The sequence below is a fragment of the Melopsittacus undulatus genome, chromosome 11 (genome assembly GCF_012275295.1).
Source record: "Melopsittacus undulatus isolate bMelUnd1 chromosome 11, bMelUnd1.mat.Z, whole genome shotgun sequence".
Classification (NCBI taxonomy): domain Eukaryota; kingdom Metazoa; phylum Chordata; class Aves; order Psittaciformes; family Psittaculidae; genus Melopsittacus; species Melopsittacus undulatus.
This window is the reverse complement of record NC_047537.1, coordinates 23,893,836-23,916,838: the sequence shown is the minus strand read 5'-3', so window position 1 is coordinate 23,916,838 and position 23,003 is coordinate 23,893,836. Positions and strand designations below refer to the sequence as shown.

Genomic DNA, 23,003 nt, shown 5'->3' with positions numbered 1-23,003 from the left:
CAGTTGCAGAAAGCAAAAGGCTTTGTGCAGCTCCATGGGGGCAGAGGAAGGGCTGGCTGTCTGCAGGCAGGAGGGGCAGGGGCATGCAGGGATGCTCTGTGGCTCCCTTGGCTGCTGTGCTGGTGCATGTTTGGACCTGATGTGTCCTGATAGCTGTGTGCACCCCTGAGTTAACTCCCAGAGGGGACCTCCTGGGGCAGGTAAGGGTGCTCCCCATGTCACAGCAGCATTTGTCCCTGGTTCCGGCCACAGGACCTGTGCATGCCAGGGCTGTGGCAGCTATGAGGTGGCCCTGGAAAGCGCTGCCACTACCCCAGGTAGGTAAAAGCCTGGCTTGTCACAGGGCTGGTGTGCTGGGAGCTGGGCTGTGCTTCATCCCGTGGCCCTGCTGAGCTCCTCCAGCACATTCAACCTGTTTCTTGGATATTGAACTTCTACAAAGGGTTCCCAGCTGGCACAGCACAAATCCTCTGCATACAGCTGGATGCTCTGCTCTTAGCCAGAGGGTCCCCGTGAGTCCCATGGCAAATACGAGGCCATCATCCCCTCTCTGCTCCTTTGCAGCAGCAGAAGGCTGCTCATGTGTGGAAATGATTCAAGCACAGTCTAGGGGTTTAGAACAGCTTCTCCAGCCCTGGCTCATTGCTTAGCAGCCACAGCTTTAGTCCTGCTGGAGAGCAAGGTAGGAGAATGTCCCGTATGCAGCAGCACTTGCCAGCTCATTTCTTACATCCACCATGGCTTTAACAGGGAGAGAAGCAGAGGAACTGGGAGCAGCTCAGCCCAGGGGCTCACAGGGCAGAGCATTTCCAGCTTCACCCCATCCCAAATGCTGCTGGTCCCAGGCAGATGGAGGGGACCGATGGCTCCAGGATCTCTGATGGCCTCGTGCTCAGCCTCAAGGGGTGCCCAGTGCAGCCTCTGCATCGAGCACAGCAAAAGATTTGGGGGTGTCTCCACGTCGCCGCTCGCTGTGCCTGTGCCCATCCTCACAGGCCCCGCTGCCACCCTCCCTCCAGCTAAACCGCTTCCTCTCTCTCTGCAGAAACCCCTTTGCCAACGTCCAGCTGAAGCCGACGGTGACGAACGACCGCTCGGCGCCGTTCATCAGCTGATGCAGCGCCGGTGCCCGCTGTGCCACACGGCACCTGCTGCCTGCTCCTCACCACTGCATGTCCGCCTGCCAGGACTTCATCTTCAGGCGGAGTTTATTTAACCCTGCTGCTTTGAAAGCCAAAGGCTCCCGCTAGTGCCCCAGTTCTCGCTTCTCTAGACCCAGCTTGTTCCCCTCGGTGGCAGGGGTTTAAACCACTGCCCACAGCCTTGTCCTTTGCTGCACAATGGCAGCGAATCCCATAGGCAAGTTTGCTTCTAGGCTTAGCAGCAGCTCACCATGGTTGGGAGAATGGCCTCAGCTGGAAAATAGCTCTCCAGAGGCGAGCTGTGCTTCGGAGCAGCAATGGCACTGGGGAGGTGGTCTCTCTGCTCCCTCTGCCTGGCCGGAGGGACCCGTGGTACAGGCAGGATAGCCAGGATACCCTGTGCAAGCCAAAGGGGTGGTGGGTGCTGTAGGCAGCTCCCAGGTCCTGCCAGACCCCAGTTTCCAGACTGGGAGGTGGTGGGACACTGGTACCACAGCCCCCACCGGGACAGGGACGGCTCTGGTCTGTGTGTGCAGTTGGGAATTACGGTACTGCTGTAAAGTATAAGCTAGGAAAAATGATCCTTTTGGGGGTGAGGGCTCTGTTTAAGCGTGCCTTGGGGTGCCTGGGTGCCCAGCGGGTGAAGGGGCACCCTGCTCCCTGCAGACAGGCTCTCCCATCCAGACCTCCTGCTTGGCTGTTTGCTCTTCCTCTGTTACTAGAGCTGCATGAGAGAAAGAGATAGATATAGGTTAAAAAAAAGAGAAACATATATATATATATACACACACACTTGTTAAGCTTATTGCAGGGATGTGCGCCCACGAGCAAGCTGCCTCCCGGGCTGATCCCACAGCTCCCGCTGCCGCTCACACTGAGGTCCACATCCTCACTATGGAAACGGGGAGAAGAGGGTTTTCCAGGCAGAAACCACGTCTCCTGTGGGCGAGTGGTTGAACGCTGGGCAGAGCTCTTGGAGATTTTGCCTTTTCCATTGTATTTGTTCCATTGTATTTGCCACATTCGCACTTTCTACTCGCAAGTGCACCGGGTGCTCAGCGGCGCACCAGGAGCCCTGGGTGCACGGGTGGCTGCTGGTGGGTCTCCATGCAGACAGGGCTCTTGCCCACTCAGACGTGATGGTTCGTGACTGCTGTGTCCCCTCCTATGGCTCTTGCTGCAGGAAAGGGGCTGGTTCAATGGTCCATGTGCTGCTGCTTCATCTCCCGGGGCTGGAGCAGATGGATGGGGACCACATGGGGCAGGAGCGAGGGGCTGGGGAGCAGAGCAGCAGACTGGGGGGGGGGGTCACATCCCATGAGGGGGATGCCTGGGATCCCCTCAGCCACTGCCCCAGCGTTGTCCTCTTCCAGCCCCCCCGCACCCCTGTGCAGCCCCCTCAGGCTCCAGCAGCCCCCGGGGCTCTGCTGCACCTCCTTTAGTGGTGGCACCTGAAAGATGTAACCTGAAATCATTGATTTTTATGAGAAAAACATATAATTTATGAGCACTAAAATCGTCCCCCTCCAGTGTTCCCCTCGGCTGGAGGCATCCGCCTGGCCCTGGAGCATCCTCGGTCTCCATCCCAAGCCACCCTGGTCCCAGCCTCGGGCAATGATCTGGGCAGGAAACGGCTTAAGATATTTTAAAAACTTTATTATTGGACCGATGCTATTTGACACACATGCTGGGAGCTGTATGGAAATCAGCACTGATAAAAAATACAGCGATTATGACCCGTATTGATAAAATAGACAATGTAATAATAGCCTTTCTATTAAAAACAACTCTCCAAGACACAGCTCTGTCCTCATGCTGCCCTCCAGAGGCAGGGACCTGCGGCACCATAGACCAAACCCGGGGACTGGGGTGGGAGGGGGGGGAGCCAGGAGCAGCATCCCATCACCCTGGGATGGACAAACCCCCCTGCAACGCTTAGTCAGACTGTGCAATGCAGGATGCAGGCAGGGTGTAGAGGAGGGCACAGGGCTGGGGAGCAGCAGGACTGGTGCTGCAGGAAAGGGATATCCTTCGGTGTACCACTGCTGCTGGGTGACACCAGCCACTGTGGAGATATCAGCCCCCTGCTGCAAAGCATAAGGGAAGGGCTTGCGAGAACTGGGAGGGGGGTTTGGGGTGGGGGGGGGAGGGACGGGGGAGGTGTTTACGGGTCAGGTTGGAGCTTAAATAGAACAAATAAAGCAGGAATTGCCATCAGTGACCGGCTGCTGGGGGAGAAGCAATCAGCACCGGGGGGCACAGCCACCCTTGGTGTGGGGGTGAATCCTGGGTCCCCCCAGACTCTGTCTGTCCCCTGGGGACAGCAGCTTCATGATGGGGACACAGCTCCAGGCTGGGCTTGGTGAGGGGGGGCATGGGGGTAACGCCTGTGCCCAGCACCAGGCTGGGCACCCAGTGGCGGCTCAGTGCCGGAGCTGTGCCAAGGCAGAGCCAGCCCTGGCATGGAGAGAACCCCAGCGCCAGCCCTGGCATGTGTGGGTGCACGTGTGTGCATCTGTGCACGTGTCTGTCTGTGCACACGCGTGTGCGTCTGTGCATGAGCACGTGTTCCCTCGCCCCACGTCCATGGGGTGCCAGAAGCCAGCGGGGCCTGCGGGACACGGGACTGGGAGGGGGGGGAGGCATTTCTCACCTCAGGGTTTGGTCTATAGACCCCAAAGGAGCCAGCCCTGATCTCAAGGTTTCGCTCAGCTCCGCTTACTTCCATTATTTCCTGCTGGAAGCTGGAATTGCACAACGATCCTAAGCCTCAAATGAATTAAAACAATAACAAAGAAACCAGAACGAAGAACCACGAGTGCCCCCCCCCCCCAAACTCGTTATGTCTCTTTGGCAGCAACAACTTAAAATCGCATCAATGTGGGTTCATCAACAGCAAGTTTTGTTTTGAGGGTGCGTTTGGGTGGTGGGGGGGTTATCCTTTTCTTTAAATACAAAAATAGTGGGGTCAGTGGGCCCCAGGGGTTCCCAGGAGCCCCTACCACCCCTCCCCATGCTGCTGCCCACCGCAGCAGGGCAGGGGTCCTGCCAGCCCAGGGGGTCTAAGGACTGCTCCCCAAAAAGCAATGGGGGAGCTTCCGAGCCCCTGAAGCCCCCAGACCATTGCCCACCCGTGGTGCAGCAGCACCAGAATGGGAACGGGTGCATTGAGGGTGACAGGGAGCAGCAGCAGCAGCCGGTGGCCCCTTGCTCAGGAACACTGTGGGGCAGCCAAACCGCCGTGAGGTGCAGGACCAAGGGGACGGCACAGGGGGTGCGGGACAAACACCACCTCAGGAGCACACACAGGTGAGAAGCCAAAGGGGGACTGTACTGGGGGTGGACACTCTGCAAATGTTAGCAAGGTCAGGGCACTACCCTTTAAATGCTATAAGTTATATATATATATATGTCTATATATATATATATGTGTCTAGCTATACACGCACCCACACCCACCCGCACCCGCACGCGCGGCCGTCACCCACCGCCTGGCCCCGGGCCGGCCCCGCTCGCAGCACCAAACGAGCTCCTTCCGAGACAATCTGCCTAAAAAAGTCTGGAGCGTGGCCCCGCTCCCGGCCCCGCCGTGCTCTGCCACCCCCTGCCAGTGCCGGTGCCAGTGCCGGTGCCGGTGCCGGTGCCAGTGCTGGCATCCCGGCTGACTCACTCCCGGTCACCATCTTCACTGCTGCCTGCAATGAATGGAGAGGTGGCATTGAGTGGGACCCAATGATCCCATGGGACACCCGACCCACCAGAGGATGACTGCAGGGCACAGGGTGTCCCACACTCAGCTCCCACCATGGCCTCTGTACCACCAGGGGCATCAGGGGGTTCAGGACTCACCTCCTATGGAGTCCATGTCCGAGTCGGAGACGTGGGTGATGGAAAACCGGGACACCGGAGCAGGTGAGACCGTGAACCGGGAGAACTGGATGGGCAGGACCTGCTTCTGCACCGGCACCAGCGTGGCCACAGCCGGGTTGGGCTCCGCTGGTGGCCCCGTCAGAGAGGCCACCAGCGACGGCTTCACCGGCATGAGCGGGAAGTCATCGTCCCACTCAAAGCCACCGCCTGTGACATGGATGGAGGGGGCTGAGGGCACTGTGGGCTCACCCCAGCCTGGCCTACTGCCACCCCCATTGCCCACCCAACACTTACTCTCTTCTGAGGCATTGCCATCCGAGGAGTCATCCGAGGCTCCGAGCCGGTCTGCAGGGCTGGGGGGGCTGCTGCTGTCGGGGGGCTGCCCCGAAGGCTGGGGGGGCTCTGGGAAGCTCTGCTCAGCCAGCTCCCTCGTGGGGCTTTCCTGTGCAAGGGGAGAGAAGCAGGAGGAGACCCTGGGGATGGCTCCCACCATCAGTCCCATTGTACAAGGATGGCATCCTAAAACACCACAGGTCACAACCAGCCCATGGCCACCTACCTGGTCGAAGAGGTAGATGGTAACGTCATCGTAGAAGGAGACGGCCTTCTTCTTGCGCTCCAGGTCGTCGCAGAAGGCCTCGGAGAGCAGGCTGGGCATCTTGAGGAGGCTGCGCAGGTTCCTGCCGCTCTGGCTCTCGGCCACCACGATGGGCACAGCCGCCGGCTCCTCCTCGCTCTCCTCGCTCTGCTCTTGGATGTTGTAGCAGCGCAGCTCTTCATCGGACTCATCGCTGTCCTCTGTGTCCTCCTCATCCTCCTCCGGCTCCTCGCGGCGCTCAGGGGCTGCCGGATGCAGCTCCCGGGGGGGGTTCAGTGGGGACAGGCCTGGGGGTGACTCATCCCCCGGTCGCAGTGTGCTGGGGCCCCCCGGAGCATCGTCTGCCCCTGTCCCCTCGGGGGGCAGCCCCAGATGCCCAAGCCCCGGGGCGGGAGGCACAGTCTGTTCATCCCCAGCTGTGGCTCCCCCGGGTCCAGGGATGCCCTCGGGCACACGGGTCCCTCCGATGGACACTGGCTCCCCGGGGCTCGCTGGCACCGGGGTCAAGAGGAAAGTCTTGTGAGGCACAGAGCCACAGGGGTGCAGGGAGCTGCCCGGCACCAGCCCCGTGCCAGCGGGACGCTGCTCAGTGCCAGGTGCCTGCCCCGTGGGGCTGACCGGGGTGCTCCCAACCTCTGCCCTATGCCAGTCCCCCACCAAACTCCCAGGCACCGGCATGTCCACTGCCATGGCAGCACCAGGCGCAGCTGGGGGGCTGCCGGGAGCCCCTGGGGGATGCAGTGGGTCCTCTCCCGGCATGGGGGCTCTCCCTATGTCCTTAAGAGGGGAGTGGGGACCCTCCTCTGTCTCTGGGGTCCGGGACCCATCGCTGTCCTCATCCTTGGGGCCACGCTCGGCCTCGGCATCGTAGTCGGAGAAGTACGCGGAGTCGCGGTATGGGTTCTTCTCAGCCAGGCTCTGCAGCTCGGCCCCGAGGGCTGTGGGGAGCCGCGTTTCAGGGGCCGGACCCTCGCCCTCACCCCCCGGCAGCCCTGGTGCTGCCTTCCCCAGCTGGCTGAAGGGCTCTGGCTCTCGCGGCTCGTGGGGCTCCTTGAGGACGAACTCGGGGGATTCGTTGTTCTCGGTGTCGTAGCCACTGTCGAGGGCCTTGGCCTGTCCGGCGGGCGCGAAGGCGGCGGTGGGGCTGCACACCTCGCAGGAGCTGCCCGTGGATGGGATGTCCAGTGACTCCAGGGAATCCGGCGTCCCCACCTGCTTCTGCAGGGACTTGAAGGACGGGGCCGCCTCTGCCCGCTCGGGGAAGTCCCCGGAGAAGTCAGTGAAGACGCCCGAGGTCAGCTCGGCTGTGTCCTCGTCACTGCCCTCGTCTGTGCTGGGGAAGCTGGCGCTCGAGCAGGTCTTGTCCGGTGTCCGGTCCGCGCTGCTCGCGGCCCACCCGGCGCTCTTGGCAGCAGCCTCCACGGGCACCAGCGCAGGCACCTCGGAAGCCTTGGGCACGGGCTGGGAGCCGTCTATGGCAGGCTCCGCGGGGGGGCCAGGGTTCAGGGTGCCGGTGCCAGCCATGGCGGCGGCCTCCTCCAGCCCCGGTGCAGGCGCGGTGCGGGGCAGGGGGCTGCGGGCAGGGCTGCTCCCGTCCGCGCTCTCCTCCGGGGGGGCATCGCGCTGGGCCCCTGCGGGGGCCGTGGCGGGGCCCCACGGTGCGGCGGGGCTGCCAGCCAGAGCTGCTGCTTGCAGGCGGGCCGAGGCTGATGAGTCACGGCTGTGCCAGGCCTGACGCCGCGGGGAGGGCGAGCGGCACGGGGAGGAGCCGCCGGCGGTACCGGGGGGCTGATCCTGCCACGGGCGGCGGAAGTCGTGTCCCGGCGGAGACCCCCCGAGCGCGCCGCGGGGCACCGTGCCCAGCGGCTTGGCCATGAGCCCGCGGAAGGTGATCATGCGGCGGTAGCACCAACTGTCCCCGGCCGCCGCCTCGGGGCTCCCGCTGCCGATGTTGTTGTTGGAGGAGCTGTTGGAGGCCCAGGGCTGCCGCGGGGATATGGGGCCGGTGCCCGGCGCCTGCGGGGGGCTCGGGGGGCTGTCCTCGCCCAGCTCCACCGCCACGCAGTCCGGACGCGCCCCGCTCTGCCCCGACGGGTCCGCCCGCAGCTCCCCGTGCCCACGGGGGCTGTAGGCGCAGGTCACCGACGGCGAGACCCCCAAGGGGTCGGTGAAGACACGGGGCTGGAAGCCGGGCCCGGGCCAGCCCTGCCCGCCCGCCCGGGGGGGCTCCTCCTCCAGCACGTACCCCTCGGCCCCGGGGGACGGCTCCTGCCCGGGGCACGGGTAGAACTCGGCGCACTCCCAGGAGCCGTCTCCCGAGGGCGCGTGTCCCAGCAGTGGCTCCATGCTGAGGGAGACCGTGGGGCTGCTGTCGGAGCCGTCGGTGCTGCCGCTGCGGGCGCCCTGCGCTCGCCAGCAGGACGGGGGCCGCAGGGGCCCCCGCTCGCCCGCGGGGCTGTAGGTGCACATGGCGTAGTCCAGCTCGGCGCCGCCGTCCCCGGGGCCCTCGATGCGGATGTAGTACTCACTGCCCAGCGAGGGGCTGTGCGCGCCCAGGATGGGCACCACGCCGGGCGCCGGCAGCCCGGGGCAGCCGGGGGGTTTGCACTCGTAGCACGAGGGGGAGACCCCCAGGCTCAGGCGCGCCGTTGTCGTGGCCGGGTAATAGAGGTCGTGGTAGCGAGCGGCGCTGCTGGGGCTCAGCGACCCCAAGGGTGCCTGGAAGTGCTCGGTCTTGGTGTGCTCCCACTTGTACTCGAAGTTGAGGCCGTGGCTGGTCTCCATGACGGTGAGGATGTCGTCCCCATCCGAGGGGAAGCCGTCGGCCGAGAACTGCTCCAGCAGCGGGAAGGAGGAGAGCTCGGGGCCGTGGTGGCTGGCGCTGGAGCTGCCGTTGGGCTTCATGGAGTTCCAGCGCTTCTCGAACTCCTCCTCCGCTTCCGTTGCCCCTTTGGCGCAGAGGTAGGAGAGCAGCAGATGGACCTCCTCTGCCGTGGGGCGCTGCTCCGGCTGCAGCCAGCAGAACTGCATCACCTCGTACCTGCCGCAGCGAGGAGCCAGGGTCAGCCCCGGCCCCGCACCCATCCCGGGACAAGGAGAGGGAAGGGGCAGGATGCGGCCTCACCAGCGCTCCGACAGGGAGAGCTTCAGCTGGGGCTTGGGCAGCTTGAGCTGCTGCTCCTTGATGGCGTAGGCGAGTACTTGCCGGTCAGAGTAGTGGTCGTAGGGCTGGCTGCCCAGCTCGAACAGCTCCCAGATGGTGACACCCAGCGACCTGCGGGCAGGGCGGGATGCTGGGGACACCGGGACCCCCCCACAGTGCTCCCAGGTGGTGGCCCCAAACCCATCCATCCCAATGCATCCCACATCCCTTGTGCCAGACGCCTCCCTCTGCCCCCCCAGGCCCCGCTCACCAGACGTTGCTGGCCTTGGTCTGGTCCACGATGAGCAGGTTGCCGTGCACCTCGTCGATGAGCTCGGGTGCGATCCAGCGCAGTGGCACCCACAGCTGGTCGGCCGTCACGAAGTAGTCATCCTGCCAAGTATGCAGGGTCAGTACGAGAAGAGAACGTCAAACCTACACGTTAAGGGACCAGACACACCGCGGCAAGAGCTGCCCCAGCCCTGCCACCCCGTGCCCTCCCCAGCCACCCATCCACAGCCACCCCAAGTGCCTGATCCCCCCGTGGTACCTCCAACCCAGTCCTGAGCCCCTTCCACTGCTCCTCCTGGCACCCACCTCTCCTTTCTGCCTCCCATCACATCCTTCCTCCCCTCTGCCTGGTCCCACTCATCTTCATGCATGTGGATGTGTGCTGCGTCCCAGCAGGCAGCCCCAGCCCCTTCCTTCCCCAAACCAGCCTTACTTTGTACTTGCAGTGCGAGAGCCCGTAGTCTCCTATCTTGACGGTCAGGTCTGCGGTGAGCAGGCAGTTCCGCAGAGCCAGGTCGCTGCCAAGCAAACCCCAGTGCTGTCACCGCTGCCATGGGGGACAGGGGGGTACCCGCTGCCCAGGGACCCCACCAGTGTGCTGGTGGTGGCAGCAGGATGGGTGTGCAGTGGCAGGATTCACTGCCCAACCCTGGGTGTGCCGATAACCAGCCACCAAATGCACAGCAGGAATGCCTGCGCAGCTCCAGCTGCATCTCCATCCGTCCGTCCATCCATCCATCACACGCTGAGCCAAGCAGAAAGCGGGTGTCCCCAGGCAATGTGAGCCCTGGCACGGAGCCGGGCTCCCAGCGGCACACATGAGATCCCCAGTGCGGCACCAGTGCGGCAAGAGCCATGGAAGCCGGGATGCCCACAGGGACGTCCCTCTCTGGCACAGCCGGGGACTCCCTGTCCCCTCAGCCACGGCACTGGGCACCCTCACAGGAACCCACCCGCAGAGCCTGGTGGGTGGGGAAGATCCGGTGGCCCCCGATGTCAATGCACCCCCTCCTCAACAAAATCACTGATGCTGGAGTCTCCATCTGCAACTCACTCAGCACCAGGATATTGTTGGGCAGGAGGAGCAGTGGTGGGGCGGGAGCGATGGTGTCCTGGGTACCCCATGGGTCTGGACCCTCTGGTTCCTGCCAGGAAGGGGGGCACCAGCCCAGCCTACCTGTGGATGTAGTTGTTCCTGTGCAGGTGCAGGACACCACAGGCCACCTCACACGCCATCCTCTGCAGCGTCAGCAGGTCCGGGGTCATGGCTTCAGCCCCCCGGCAGCTCCGCAGGTACCCCTTTAAGTCACCCTGCAAAGCAGAGCCACCATCACCATCACTGTCACCATCACGCTGCAGGCTCGGCAGGACACAGTGATGCTGCACACCCTGCCTGCAGCCCTGCAATACCCCCGGTACCTCATGACCCTGCCCCACAGCAGCACCTTGGGGAGTGGGACAGGACACAGGGGGACACATGGGACGCACCAGTGGGCAGAACTCCATCACCAGCAGGTATGGGGTGACCTCGGCGCACTGGGCCAGGCACTGCAGCAGGTTGGTGTGCTGGAGGGCCCTGTGTGGGGCAGAGCAGTGGGGACACATCAGCATTGTGCTGGCTATGGAGGGGGAACAGCAGCAGCGCCCAGGGAACCATCTCCCTGCCTCCTCATGCTCGGGACCAGCGCGGGGGGTGCTGGGAGTGCCGGGAGCGGGTACCAGCGTGTCCCAGCGCCCCAGAACACACCACAAAGGGACATTTGTTCAGCTCCGCAGGGCAGGGAGCAGCTCTGCACACCCCCTCCCCCCCCCCCTCCCGCTCCCTGTCCTGCTTTGCCATGACCTCACCACAGCCCCCACACCACAGCCAACAGCCCTTGTCCTACCGCAATGAGCACAGGCAGAGGTGGTGGGGCTGGGACAGAGCTGTGCTGCACAGAGCCTTGCCAGGCACCCCCATGGGGCAGCCACAGCTCTGCTCAGCAGCCAAACACGGCACGGGGGCACCAGGCACCGTCCAACAGCAGCAGCACCGCAGAGTGACCCCAAATGTACCTGTAGGGCTGTGCTTCCTCCAGGAACTGCATCTGGTCCTGCACACTGGCGCTTGCCTTCAGCTCCTTCACCACCACCTGAGTGCTGCTGATGCCCGAGTTCACCTCGCCCAGGAACACCTGCGGTGAGGGACAGGCTCGTCCCGTCCATCCTCACCCCGACCCCCTTCCTGCGGAGCCAGGGTGTCCCCGGGCACCCTCCCCACCGCTCACCTTGCCGAACCAGCCGTGCCCGATCTCCTTCAGGTAGAGCAGGCTCTGCCGCCCCAGGTCCGCCGACTTGAGGAGCTGCACTGTAACGGAGCACATCCAGCTGCCCGCGCGCCCCGCGCCCGCCCGCCCGGTGCCTGCCGAGTGCTGCCATCCCCACCGTGCCACCCGGTGCCAGGCCCTGCGCTGCCCCGGGGTGCTCCGGAGCAGCCATTCCCAGGCACCCTGCAGCCAGAGCATCCTCCTGTCCAGGCATCACCCCACAGCCACTGCGGAACACGGGGTTCCGGTGTCCCCACATCAGGTGGCTCCTTCTCCTTGGGGACCAGGGAAAGCAAAGCCAAGCCCTGCCGGAGCTCTGGCATTTAGCCCCTTCCAAGCTCCCCCCCACCCCACGGTGCAGGTCCTGCCTCTCGGGCACCCATGCCAAGGGCGGGCAGCAATGGGGCCATTGTTGGGCTCCACCACACTGCTGCCATTCTCCAGGCTGGGGCGTGACGCTGGGAGGGAGGGGACCATGTCCAGGCACCCCCACATTCCTCTCCCACTCGTGGCCTTGTTTACATGGGACTGGGACTCACCAGTAGCCCAGTTCGGGGCCCCCATGTCCCCCATCCCACCCCAGTGGGATACATCCAGGTGCCATGTATGGGGCTGGGGACAAGCTACTGTGGATCCTTGCACAGGACAGTGGCAACTCTCCCCTCAACTGCCTGTCCCCTGCCCAAGAGATGCTCCTGTTCCACTGGAGCCACCCATCCTTAGTGGGGGGACCCCACCTCACCCCCCTGCCCAGTGATGGGGGACCCCAACCGCAGCACACGGGGGTCCTGCCCCCAGCCCGGCTTACCTGAGCGCCCCGGCTGCTTGGCCATGGGCAGGGAGACCTTGGTGAGGGGCAGGACGTAGACCTCGGGGCCATGCTGGGGGGCAGGCGAGCCCTGGGCCGAGAGCTCCGTCACGCAGTCCTCCCCCTCGGCGTTCTCAAACTCCTGGTCCGGGGGGTGCGCAGGGGGGCACACCCCGAGCAGAGACAACTGACCCTGCGGGCTCCCCACTGCCCAGCCTGCCCACCACCGCGCACCCGAACCACCCCCTGCAGCACACAGTCCTGCCGGCACCCCCGCCGTGGGGCAGGCACCCACCGCCCCATCGCGTTACCTGGCTGTGCCAGCCAGCCAGCCGCCGGCACCCAAGAGCCGCCTGGCCGAGCAGGTAGGCGATGGTGAGCATCTCTCCCTGCCCAGCCCTGCCTCATGGTGCTGCCAAGCTCTCCGGCACCGCGGTGTGCCATGCACCACGATGCACCGGCCGCCGGCCCCTATATAACGAGTGCGGGGGCACGAGCAGCTCATTGTTCCCCTCCAGCACGGCGAAGTGCTGCTGCTGGTGTGGGGCAGTTACACAAGGGCCCCAGCGAGCCCCCCCTCCCCGCTGACCCCCTCCTGCCCGAGCGCCACGGAGCCTCCACAAAAATCCCAGCAATTAGGGAAAAACCGTTTCTTCGGCACATTCTGTGCCTGTGAGGTCAGGGAGCCTCCACCCCCGGTGCATGCGGGTGGGACCACGCAGCCCTTAACCATGCCGTGGCCTGGCCCCGCATGGAGCACGGAGCATGCATGGGTCAGGGTTTGGTCTGCAGAGATGCTGAGCCCTGGAGGTGCAGGCACTGTGGAGTGGGGAGCATCGCTGGGTCACAGAATGACCCCCAAGTGATGCTGAGCCCTGCAGCACCCACGCTCTGCACAGTGGGGATTCTGGCTGGGTCAGGGTATGGTCCGCAGTGATGGTGAGCCCTGGCAGCACTCAGCACGCTGGGGGGTGCTGAGCTCCCCCTGAGCAATGCTATCCTGAGCCGGGACACATCCTGCACTGGCACTGGTCCCAGCAGCAGCACTGAGAGCCTTCGGGCAGCTCTGTCCTTTCCTGGGCTCCCAGCAGAAGCCCCCCTGGTCCCAGGACAAGCCCGGGCTGTGGACACCCCCGATCCCTGTGTCCCTGTGTCCCAGCTCACCTTGAAGCCGATGTCCCCCTTCTTGCAGCACAGGCAGGCCAACATGAGGAAGATGAAGGTGAAGAGCCCCGAGAAGGAAACAGCCACGACGGCCAGCGAGGAGGACCAGGAGAGCTCACTAAGGGGGGTGCCGTCTGCGGGACAGGGGAGGAGACCAGGGAGCAATGAGGCTATGCCAGGGGGTCTTGGGGGGGGTCATAGGATGTTTTGGGGCACACTGGGGGTCATGGGGGAATTGAGGCTCCCAGCACCACTGTTCCCCATTGCTGTCCCAGCTGGAGGCCAGGATGGCTGGGGAGCCCAGGAGGGACCCCAGAGCTCCATCAGGACCCTGCATGGAGTGGGACAGCGCATCCCGAGGTGGGATGGATGCTGCACCTGCAGGAGCAGGAGGATGGGAAGCTGAAGCCCAGCACGCAGGCAGAGCCAGCTCCTGCCCCATCCCATCCATGGAGCTTGCGGACAAGATCCCCAGGGGAAAGTTCTGCTGGCATGGGACAGATCCTGCTCCCACTGACACCAACAGCTCTGCCTCTGCATGCAAACACCATTGGGCAAACCACAGCTCCTGCCCTGAGCCCCACACCAACTTCATTCCATGGGGCATAAGGATGGGGACGTGGCTGCTCCGGCCACTCACCACATCTTCCTGGCACCAGCACACCCCAAATGTGGCACCCACCTCCCCAGTGCAGCCCTCGCCCATTGGGTGGCAGTGACGGTGGCAGCAGCCGCGGCTCTGCTGCCTGTCCTCACCAGGCCCTGCCGCGGCTGCAGCTGCCACATTACTATTCTGCCCAGAGCCTGCCCGAACAACCGCCACGATTGTGGTGGGAGGAAGCCGGTGGCCACGGTGCTGCCAATGGAGCTGGCATCGCCAGGGACCCGCACGCAGCCCCATGGTGCCATCCCCACAGGACATCATGGACGGAACGGGTGCCCTGCCCCAAGCCACTCAGCCAAACCTCCTGCCCAAATCCCCATCCAGCACCGCAGTCCTTCCCCAGCCCCTCAGGGATGCTCATGGTGCACACACAGCTGCCATGCATGGACCACAGGACATCGCCCCAGCACCAACCACACTGCTCCTCTGCCACCACCGTCACCGTGCTGCCGGCTCCGGTGTGTCCTTGGAACGGCACCTGAAGGGCACAGAGGTCTCGGGAAGGTCCTGGTGGAGCTGGCAGCTCACGGCTGCTCCGAGGCACTGCCCAGCACCACACAGCGTGGGCATGGAGCACCCTGGCTCCCACTACGGCAATGAGCGGATGCACCGGCCCTGTGTGCTTTGGCAAAGCCCAAACCACACCAAACTCCTTGCTGGTGCTTGCAAAGGAGCTCAAGAGCCATCTTCTAAGGCTCATGGATGCAAAGCCGAACCTGGGAGGAGCAGGGGGTGGCGTTCCCCCTCCTTTCAGCTGGTTTCCATGGTGAACACACTTTGTACCGAGAACGTCACCATTTTCCCTGGATAGTGGGACAGCAAAAGAGAAAATGACTCACTGAAAAGAGCCTTTTGAACATCGACAGGGAGCAGAGCGCGGCGACAGCAGCTTTTCCAACAGGGACCATTGGCTGAGCCGCCCCTCAGCCACAGCTCAGGAACCAGAGCAAACGAACCACTCTCCAAACCAATGGGCCAGTGAGGTCAGGCTGGTCCTGCCTCAGTTTCCCCACCTGCACAGCCACAACCTGGGCACCAGCAGCAGCCCAGGCTGGGCCGAGTGTAACATCGGCTCATGGGCACCACCATTACCACTACCCACTATCGCCATCCTGCTGCCTGGGCAAAGCAAGTGCTGCCCTTCCAGTAACCATAGTACAGGCATTCAGTGTGGGATGGAAAATGTGACCTCATTTCAGAGGCCAAATGCTCCCAAAAACAGGTCGAATGCACCTGCAGCAGCGGCTGCAAAAGCACCAGGGTACAGGCAGCACCAGGAGCAGGGTGGCTGCATGCCACGTTAAGGACCCCAGAGCTCTCAATAGAATCTGGGGCCCCACCACATCCTGCATCCCACCCTGAGGCTCTGCCCTCCTTTGGCCCTGGCTCTTGGCACCACCATGAACCCCTTGCCCAGCCATGGGGATCCTGTAGGACTCTTCCAAACGCACCTTCATCCTCACCCTGGGGATAGGGTCAGGTTGACAACTGCCAGCTCAGTTCATGCTCCAGCCTGGCCAGCAGGAACTGCTGCATCACCCAGGCAGCCCCCAGCATCCAGGGCCAGCCCAGCAGCAGGGCCAGGATGCACTGGCAGTGACACCAACCCACCAGCCCAGCCAGCCCTGTGGGGTTTGGTGGCAACCAAGAGGTCACAGCTCCAGCCCCCATGGGCATCTACCCCAGCCCCCTGGAAAACAGGAGCAGAACGGTAACAGAGAGAGACCAAGGATGCCGGCTGCAGCAGGATGCAGTGGGATGCAGCGGGATGCAGTGGGATGCAGTGGGATGCAGAGGGGCACGCGTTGCTCTCCCACCCCATGGAGCTGGCAGAGCGCTGCCTGCACCCAGCCCCGGTCGCATCCCCCAGCGCCGGTTCCAAACAGAGATAGGAGAAGGCTCCGGGAACCCGGGCGTGGTGGGGTCCCAGCCCCGCCGCGAGGCGCCGGCCGCTGCCTGCGCTGCCGACCCCCGTGTGCCGGCAGCGGAGCGGGGCCCGGAGCGGGGCCGTTGCTGACTCACGTTCTCCGGGCGGTCGCGGCCGCCCCGCCGGCCATGGCTCTCTGCGCTGGGGCGATGCTGCGGCCGCCGCTCGTTGTTCCCGGCGCGGCTGACGTGTGCGGAAGGGCCGAGCCGGGGCTCCCGCAGCGCCCGGCGGCAGCTCCGCGCTCCCGGCCCCGGGGCAGGAGCAGGCAGGGAGCTCCCGGCTCTCGCACACGCACCGGGCATCGGCTGCCCAGCACCTCCCAGCCGGGCTCAGCACACACAAGAGCCCCAGGGCGGAGAGCGGCAGGGCACAGGGCTCAGCACATCCTGACTCTGCTGCCCAGTGCTGAAAGCCATTGTCCTGTGCCTCAGTTTCCCCGTCTGCAATTTACACAGTGTAGGTGCCCCCGGGACTGCTGAGGGGCTGCACTTTGGGGTGAGGGCTTGCAGGGCTGTCCAGGATGCTTCATTGCCTTGGAACCACAGTCTGTACATCTACTCCTGCCCCTTCATCACCCCACCACAGCTCTCACCCCCACCCCATCAACCTCCTAGCCCTGCACCCCGGGGTGCAGCCCCCTGGGCCAGGCTTCAGCACCCATCTGGGAGAAGCTGGATTTAGGCAGGGAGCAGGGCAGGATTTGGGCAAAGAGCAGGCAGGATTTGGGCATGGAGCGGGACAGGGTTCAGGCAGGGAGCAGGGCCTGATCCAAATGCATAGGACTCATCAGCAGCTCCAGCTGCGAGCTCAGCTTTCCCAGCACAGACACAGCCCTGGTAACGTGTTAATCCCAAATCCATGGGCGGCTTCCAGGAAAGCAATTTTACACCCCATAGGATGAGCGCTCTGCTCACCCACATGCATCCAGGCGGCAAGAAACCATCCGCTGCCATTTAGCACGGAAATACAAGGCTGAGCCTCACAGCCTGTCTGCAGCTCCAGAGGGAAACTGAGGCACTGGGAAGCAGCAGGATGGCCCCTGCTGCTGCGCCCTCAGCACATCCACAAGAAGAGTCAGGACTGGCACTACCCACCAGTGCTACTCGGCACAGAGCTGGTATCCACAGCATCCTTCACCAAAACACCCCAAGAGTCACGTCCTCTCACAGCGTTCAACTAAAACCAGGACATGAGGAAGCAGCGCCCTGAGCCCCAGCCCTGGAGCCCTTCTCTTAGCATAAACAACCAGAACCATTTGGGCAACCTCTCTGGTGATTAATAGATGTGTTAATTTTAAATGCAATGCATGCCTTGTTAATCTGGTCTCCTTATGTACCCTTTAATGCAGGCTTATTTAACCAATGCAAAAGTGGTTTAAAAGGATTGATTCTTGCCTCTTAATTCTGCTTTTGTCATCTTGGGATGAATTAGCAGTAAAAAAGAAAGAATTAGATGGAAAATAATAAAAAAAACCCATCATTTTCTAATGTGATGAAATAAAAATTAGGGCTGGAATAAGCACAGGGCAAGCCATCATTGTTGTGCATACACGAAGCATGTCGGTCTGATGAGAAACAAGAAGTCAAGTTCCTCCATCAACGCCTGCCCTGCTGCTGAGCCGGGATTCCAACCAACACGGCCCAATGCATCAGCCTTCCCTGTATCCAGAGATATGGAGATATAAATAAAATGAGGATATATTAAAAAAAAACATCCAAAACGAGATTCAGTTCATTATTAAAATCAGATTTTCTTGCTTTAGATCAGGGCTGGGCTGGGGGCTCTAAAGCCGCCTTCGCCCATAGGATGCTACGGCTGCATCACAGCAAACCCACTGTCCGAGGGACAGAACAAGCTCAGCGCTGCGTGCCGGGGGGAGCATCACCCGTCCCGTGCCCCCACCAGGGCAGTGCCATCGGCCGTGGCTGCCCGGCAGAGCGGCCCCTCGGTCTGCCCCCGGCCCCGGCCGGGCCGGGTCTCTGCCGGCGCAGCGGCGTTTATGTAACGGCGGCAGCGGCAGCGCCGAGCGGGGCAGCCTATTTATATCAGAGGCACTCGGCGGCGTTACGAAACCGCAGCGATGGCTGCGAGCGGAGCGGAGGGCAGCGGGATGCGCAGGAGGAAACCTGGAGATGGGGTCTGGGAGCAGCAGGAGCCGCAGGGGAGCTCTGCCGGCAGGGACCCATCCCTGCACCGAGCCTCGAGCTGCTTCAGTGGGAAACCCGGGGCTTCCCTCTCTCCTGCCCCACACCGCAGAGTACCATCATCACGGTGATGGCACCATCATCAGCGCAATGATCACCGAGCACATGGCAGCAACCAATGGCATGGCACAGCTCTGTGTGCCCAAACACTGCCTGGGTGTGTGGAGGGGACCCTGGAGATGGCTTGAGAACCAAGAGCCACAGTGGCTGGTCCCATCCGTGAGCAGCAGTGTGTGCTGAGGGCCCTGCATGGCCTTACCAGTGCCACTCATTGGGTGGGCACACAGGAGACCCAGCCAGCTACCACGGTGCTCCCCACAACAGACCAGGAAGGCCAAATCAGCCCAGACCCAGCTCCTATGGCACAGCAGGGAGATGGGGTCAGCATCCAGGACGCTCAGGCACAAACCAAGGGGGATGCTCAGCACCAGCCAACCCAGCACCCCTTTACACCACAACTGCTCTCAGGCAGCCCCACAGCACCCATCTCCCATATGCATGGGATCACACAGACTGGGGAGCCCAGAAAAACCCTACTTTGCCATAGTGATGACGGCAGGGATGACCCAAGGCTGGGAGCAGGTCTCAGCCCTGCTCCAAACACCCGCTGGGTACAGCCACTGCCAGAGCAGCACATCACAACCTCACAGGTATTTTGGAATGGCAAAGGGCTGCAGAGGCGGTGGGAGACCCCTGCAGTGCCAGGATGGGAGCCTGGGAGCACTCCTGGCATGCCCAGGCAGGCAGCCCTGCTCCACTTCCAGCGCTTGCCGACACTGGAATTTTCCTTCGCTCCAGTAATTAAAACAAACCATTTTAACACGGCTGCTGCAGAGGGGGTGCTGGCCGTGGCCGGCAGAGGGGAAGGGATGGGAAGCAGGACCCCCCCAGCACTCACTGCCTTCATTCCAGGCTGCAGAACGGTGGCTCTGCAGGAAATCCTGGACCTGCTCCCCTTTCCTCCGGTGCTGAACCCTTCCACACCCACTCCATGTCCTCTCCATCCTTCGGCCAGCCCCGAGCACCACTGTGAGGCCTGGCACCACCCGCGATGCTCCCCGTGCCCTCCTTGCCCCCGGGCTGAAGCCGCAGCTCTTGCCCTACAACACAGCACACTCCAGCGACACTCCCCGGGCTGTCAGCGGGATTAATGCCCAGAGGAGGTTCATTTCCCTGCTGAGTCAGCACAGCTCAGCTCCTCTCCACGCCAGCCCCACGCCGAGCCCTGTCCCCACAGGGTCTCTCTGGGGTACCGGGGTCTTTGCAGGGGTTCAATTCCCGAACGGCCACTGAACACGTCAGGGTCACATCCTCCATCCTGGAGGTGCCTCCATGCTCACTGATCGGTGCAGCACAGGGTAGAAAGAGGCTCAGTCATGGGACAAGTAACCCAACCGCCCCTTTGACCCAGGCGCAGGAGCTGTGGGGTTTTCGAGCCCAGGGAATTAGCAGGAGGGGGAGGCACAGTAACATGGACAAGGTAAAACCTGGGAAGCACGAGTCACCCGCTCTGCCCGGCTGCAGGCACCAGCACAGGCAGACCCTTGTGTCAGCGGGAAGGATGTGCTGGTGCTCAGCGCGTTGGTGGTGCTGTTTCTGCCCCACATGCCTGGTGCTGTGGCACAGCGAGGCGGGCACCAGAGCCCTGCTCTGCCTGGCAGCATGCAGTGCCGGGGTGGCAGAGCCCGCAGGCTGCTCCAGCACACGGTGTCCCATAGAGAGCTGGGAGTGCCAGGCAGGGAGCCCGTGGGTGCCAGCCCACTGCCCCCCAGAGCGCAGAGCTCTTTCAACCCCGGTGTATTCATTTCTCCTAATTGGCTGTGCCAGGGATCCGTATCGCCGTGCAGAACGCAGCTGCCCGTGTGCGCCGGGAGGCAGCGGCACATGGAGAGAGGGAAGCAGGGGACAAGGGGGGAACAAAGCAAGGCCCTGCTGCACTGTGGTGCTGTGCCAACACCATTGCCTGGGGCAGGGGCATCGCCATGGGCTGCTCCATCAGCAGCATCCCTGCAGGCTCTGGGACACCAGCCACAGTGCTGTCCCAGCCATGCTGAGCATTACGGCTCCTCACAGCCACCACCTTCACCTCCTATTTCCCTATCTCAAATCTCCCCTTTGCATCCAGTCCTGGCAGCACCTTCCACCCTCTCATAGTTGGTGCTAGGGTGGGAGCTCAGGCGGTACGTGGCCCCCATTTGGGCTGCTGGGGTCCTTCTGGGTGCTACAGCTCCTTTCCCACTGCAGTTCCCTAAATCCTTTCCCATCCTCACATCAGGAGTGGATGGTGATGTTGGATGCACCAGCACTCACCGAGCCGTTGTCACCATGTGGCTTTGGGGCAGTGGATGGCAGCATGTGCCAGCCAGGACTGCAAATACAGGGTTGAAGGGACCCAGCACCTCGAGCCCTGCACTGCCCCAGCACATGACACCCTCAAACCACAGGAGCAAGGACCCACAGCCATGGCAGGGAGCAGTGACACCACAGCCACCAGCAACCAATGACACCTCGATGGCCACCACAGGGTGGGAGAAAGGCCAGGGTGGCCAAGGGGAGGAAAAACGGGGAGAAGAAACAGGTGAGGGGAAGAGGATGTTTCTCGTGATATCAAAAAGCAGTCCTGGGTCTGATGGGGAAGGACAGGCTGGGAGCAGGGAGGGCAGCTGGGGCAGGCAGCAGGGGAGCAGCCCTTTCCCCTTGCTTGTGTCCCTAAGCAGCTGCCATCAGCTTCACTGCAAGGGGACAGGGTGCTGCTGACCCCAGAGCAAAGCCTTGCCCACCCAGGTGACACAGAGAACGTGGTGCTTCTTCCTGGTGCCTCCAAGCAGTGGCAGCTCAGCTGGGCTGCAATGGGTCATGGTGCTTCCAGGGCAGGCAATGAGCACGTAGCTCCCACAGAAAGCCTAAGGGATCCAGGCTATAGGTTGGGGTGGGCAGTGTGGTGGTGCCGCTTGCTGGTGGGGCAGTTGGTGCTCCACCAGTGGCTCTGGCATTTCATGCGCCATGTGGGAACATCTGTGGATCCACAATGCAAGATGGGAACCAGCATCAGGACTGAATGCATCCATCCCCCTGCATGGCACATCGCAGCCCAGGCAGCCGGCACAGCCCAGCATGGGCATGTCTGACAAACAAGCACAAGGTGAGGCCGGGGGCACAGATCACCTCGGCATCTCCATCCAAGTGACACCACTGCCACCATTCCCTGCTGCTGCCTCAGCCTATGGCCTGACCCAGCGTGGGAATGTGGGAACATATTCTGGGAGCATCTCTGCTCCATTTGGCACCACTGGAGCCCCTGGGCCCATCCCATTGCCCAGCTGCAGTGCCATGGTGCCACCATGCCCTGCCAATGCTTCCTGCTCTTCCACTGGCACAAGCAAATCCCAGGAAAGCCGGGCTGGCGCAGGCAGGAGGTGATGCCAAATGGACAAAATCAACAAAGCCATGGAACAGGGAGCACAGTTTGGTCCCCCCTTTCATTCCTGCCCCTGCCAGCAACCGAGGGCGGCAGCGCACGGCGGCGGCTGAGCCCTGACCCGGGTATGTGGTGATGGAAACCTTCTAGAGGAGGGTGCTTAAATCAAACGTGCTCTGCAAATGCCCGGTTGATGGGATCAGGATGGCAAATGGGGCACCTCACCAAATCCCAGGGAAAAAAACACAAAAGAGGATGAGGAGGGCGAACGCGGCTCCGTTCCAGCGCTACCGCATTTGAGATGCAAATAAAGAGGTTTCCTCCCGAACAGCAATCGATGCCGATCGGGCTGGGGACAAAGTCTGGCAACGGAGACGCGGTTTGGTGAGTCCTGGCGTGGTTCATTATTAAATCCCTCCACGGATGCATCCCGTCCGCAGCGCCAGAGCCGGGGCAGCGGCGCGCTGCGAGGGAAGCACAACCAGGAACGCGGCTGGGAGCGATGCGGGAGCCCGACACCGGCACCCGGAGCCTCCAGCGCCGGCACCGGCACCCGGAGCCTCCAGCACCGGCACCGGAGCTTCCAGCACCGGCACCGGCACCACTCGGCCTCCTCTGCGGCGCTGGAGGCGGCGGTGGGAGCCGCGGTGCCGCCGCTGGGACCCCGACGTGCGATTTGGTAAACAAAGGGGCCGGTACCGAGCTCCCCGCCAGCCCCACCGGACGCTGCCACCGCGGGGCCCGCGGCGAGGGGCACACACGGTGCCGTGCGCCGGTGCCCGGGAGGGACGCGGGGCGAGAGGCAGAGGCGAGGCTGCGGCTGCAGCAGCCCCAAAATACGCGCACACAAAAGCTCCGCTCCGCTCCTGCAGCATCTTCCCGCAGCGGCACCTTATGTAATGTGCACCCCAAAACCCCCGGCCCCGGCCCCCCGCCGAGCCCCGACGGCTCCCCCAGCCCAACGGGTGACCCCGAGCCCGCCGCGCACCCCCCTCCTCCTCTCTCTCGCCGTTCCCATTATTCCCTTTGTTGTTATTCCGTTTCCACCCCGGAGATGCCTTCAGAGGCAGCGCAGCCCCCCCGGGGATGCCTCCGCGCACCCCAGCCCAGCGGACACGGGGGTCCCGCGGCCGCACCGAGCTGTCACCGCGGCGGCCGCGAGCCCCGAGAGCCGCATCGCACGGAGGGGAGGGCGAGGGGCAGAGGAGACGGGAGCGGGGCTGCCCGGGAGGGTCCCCGGGGCCGGGGGGCAGCGCGGGGCGGCCCCGGGGCTGCGGCACTCACCGGGGTCGAAGTGGGAGCTGAAGGCGAGGCTGGGGCTGAGCAACGCGGCCGCCATGGCAGCGGCGGCGGAGAGGCGGCCCATGGCGAGGCGGCGGCGGGAGCCTCCGGGCCGCCGGCTGCCGCTGGCCCCGCGCTGGGCACGGCGGCGGCGGCGGCGGCGGCTCCTCCTCCATGGCGGCCGCGGC

The 23,003-nt window shown here is 63.4% G+C and overlaps 2 protein-coding genes across 5 annotated transcripts in view; one reads left to right on the top strand and one right to left on the bottom strand.

Moving 5' to 3' along the window:
• BAIAP2 (BAR/IMD domain containing adaptor protein 2) overlaps positions 1-2,939 on the top strand; it is a 43,200-nt gene extending 40,261 nt beyond the window's left edge. For all 3 annotated transcript variants that reach the window (XM_031054553.1, XM_005140725.3, XM_031054552.1), the window contains one exon: positions 1,046-2,939. In XM_031054553.1, coding sequence (XP_030910413.1) covers positions 1,046-1,115 — 70 coding nt within the window. In that variant the 3' untranslated portion in view covers positions 1,116-2,939. The remainder of the gene's footprint in view (positions 1-1,045) is intronic.
• Positions 2,940-2,948: 9 nt separating this feature from the next.
• On the bottom strand, positions 2,949-23,003 carry AATK (apoptosis associated tyrosine kinase). 2 transcript variants are annotated; one of them, XM_034067472.1, is made up of 15 exons: positions 22,819-23,003; positions 13,322-13,455; positions 12,158-12,299; positions 11,311-11,390; positions 11,099-11,217; positions 10,532-10,619; positions 10,221-10,354; positions 9,477-9,561; positions 9,024-9,145; positions 8,735-8,884; positions 5,572-8,650; positions 5,307-5,454; positions 4,992-5,219; positions 4,631-4,837; positions 2,949-3,886 (listed from the first exon to the last, which is right to left on the bottom strand). In XM_034067472.1, the coding sequence occupies exons 1-14, from the start codon at positions 22,898-22,900 to the stop codon at positions 4,809-4,811; spliced, it is 4,620 nt and encodes a 1,539-aa protein (XP_033923363.1). In that variant the 5' UTR covers positions 22,901-23,003; the 3' UTR covers positions 2,949-3,886; positions 4,631-4,808. The 2 variants fall into 2 exon arrangements, with proteins under 2 accessions (XP_033923363.1, XP_033923364.1); XM_034067473.1 differs by lacking the exon at positions 22,819-23,003 and adding an exon at positions 16,008-16,063.

What these genes read in the sequence shown, in the direction of transcription:
- AATK (XM_034067472.1), bottom strand. Translation starts at nt 22,900, where the DNA reads ATGGGCCGCCTCTCCGCCGCCGCTGCCATGGCGGCCGCGTTGCTCAGC. An exon ending in AGGAACAACTACATCCACAG is followed by an intron (nt 9,562 to 10,220) that starts GTAGGCTGGGCT and finishes TTTGCTTGGCAG; the next exon opens with CGACCTGGCTCTGCGGAACT. An exon ending in TCTCGCACTGCAAGTACAAA is followed by an intron (nt 9,146 to 9,476) that starts GTAAGGCTGGTT and finishes CATACTTGGCAG; the next exon opens with GATGACTACTTCGTGACGGC.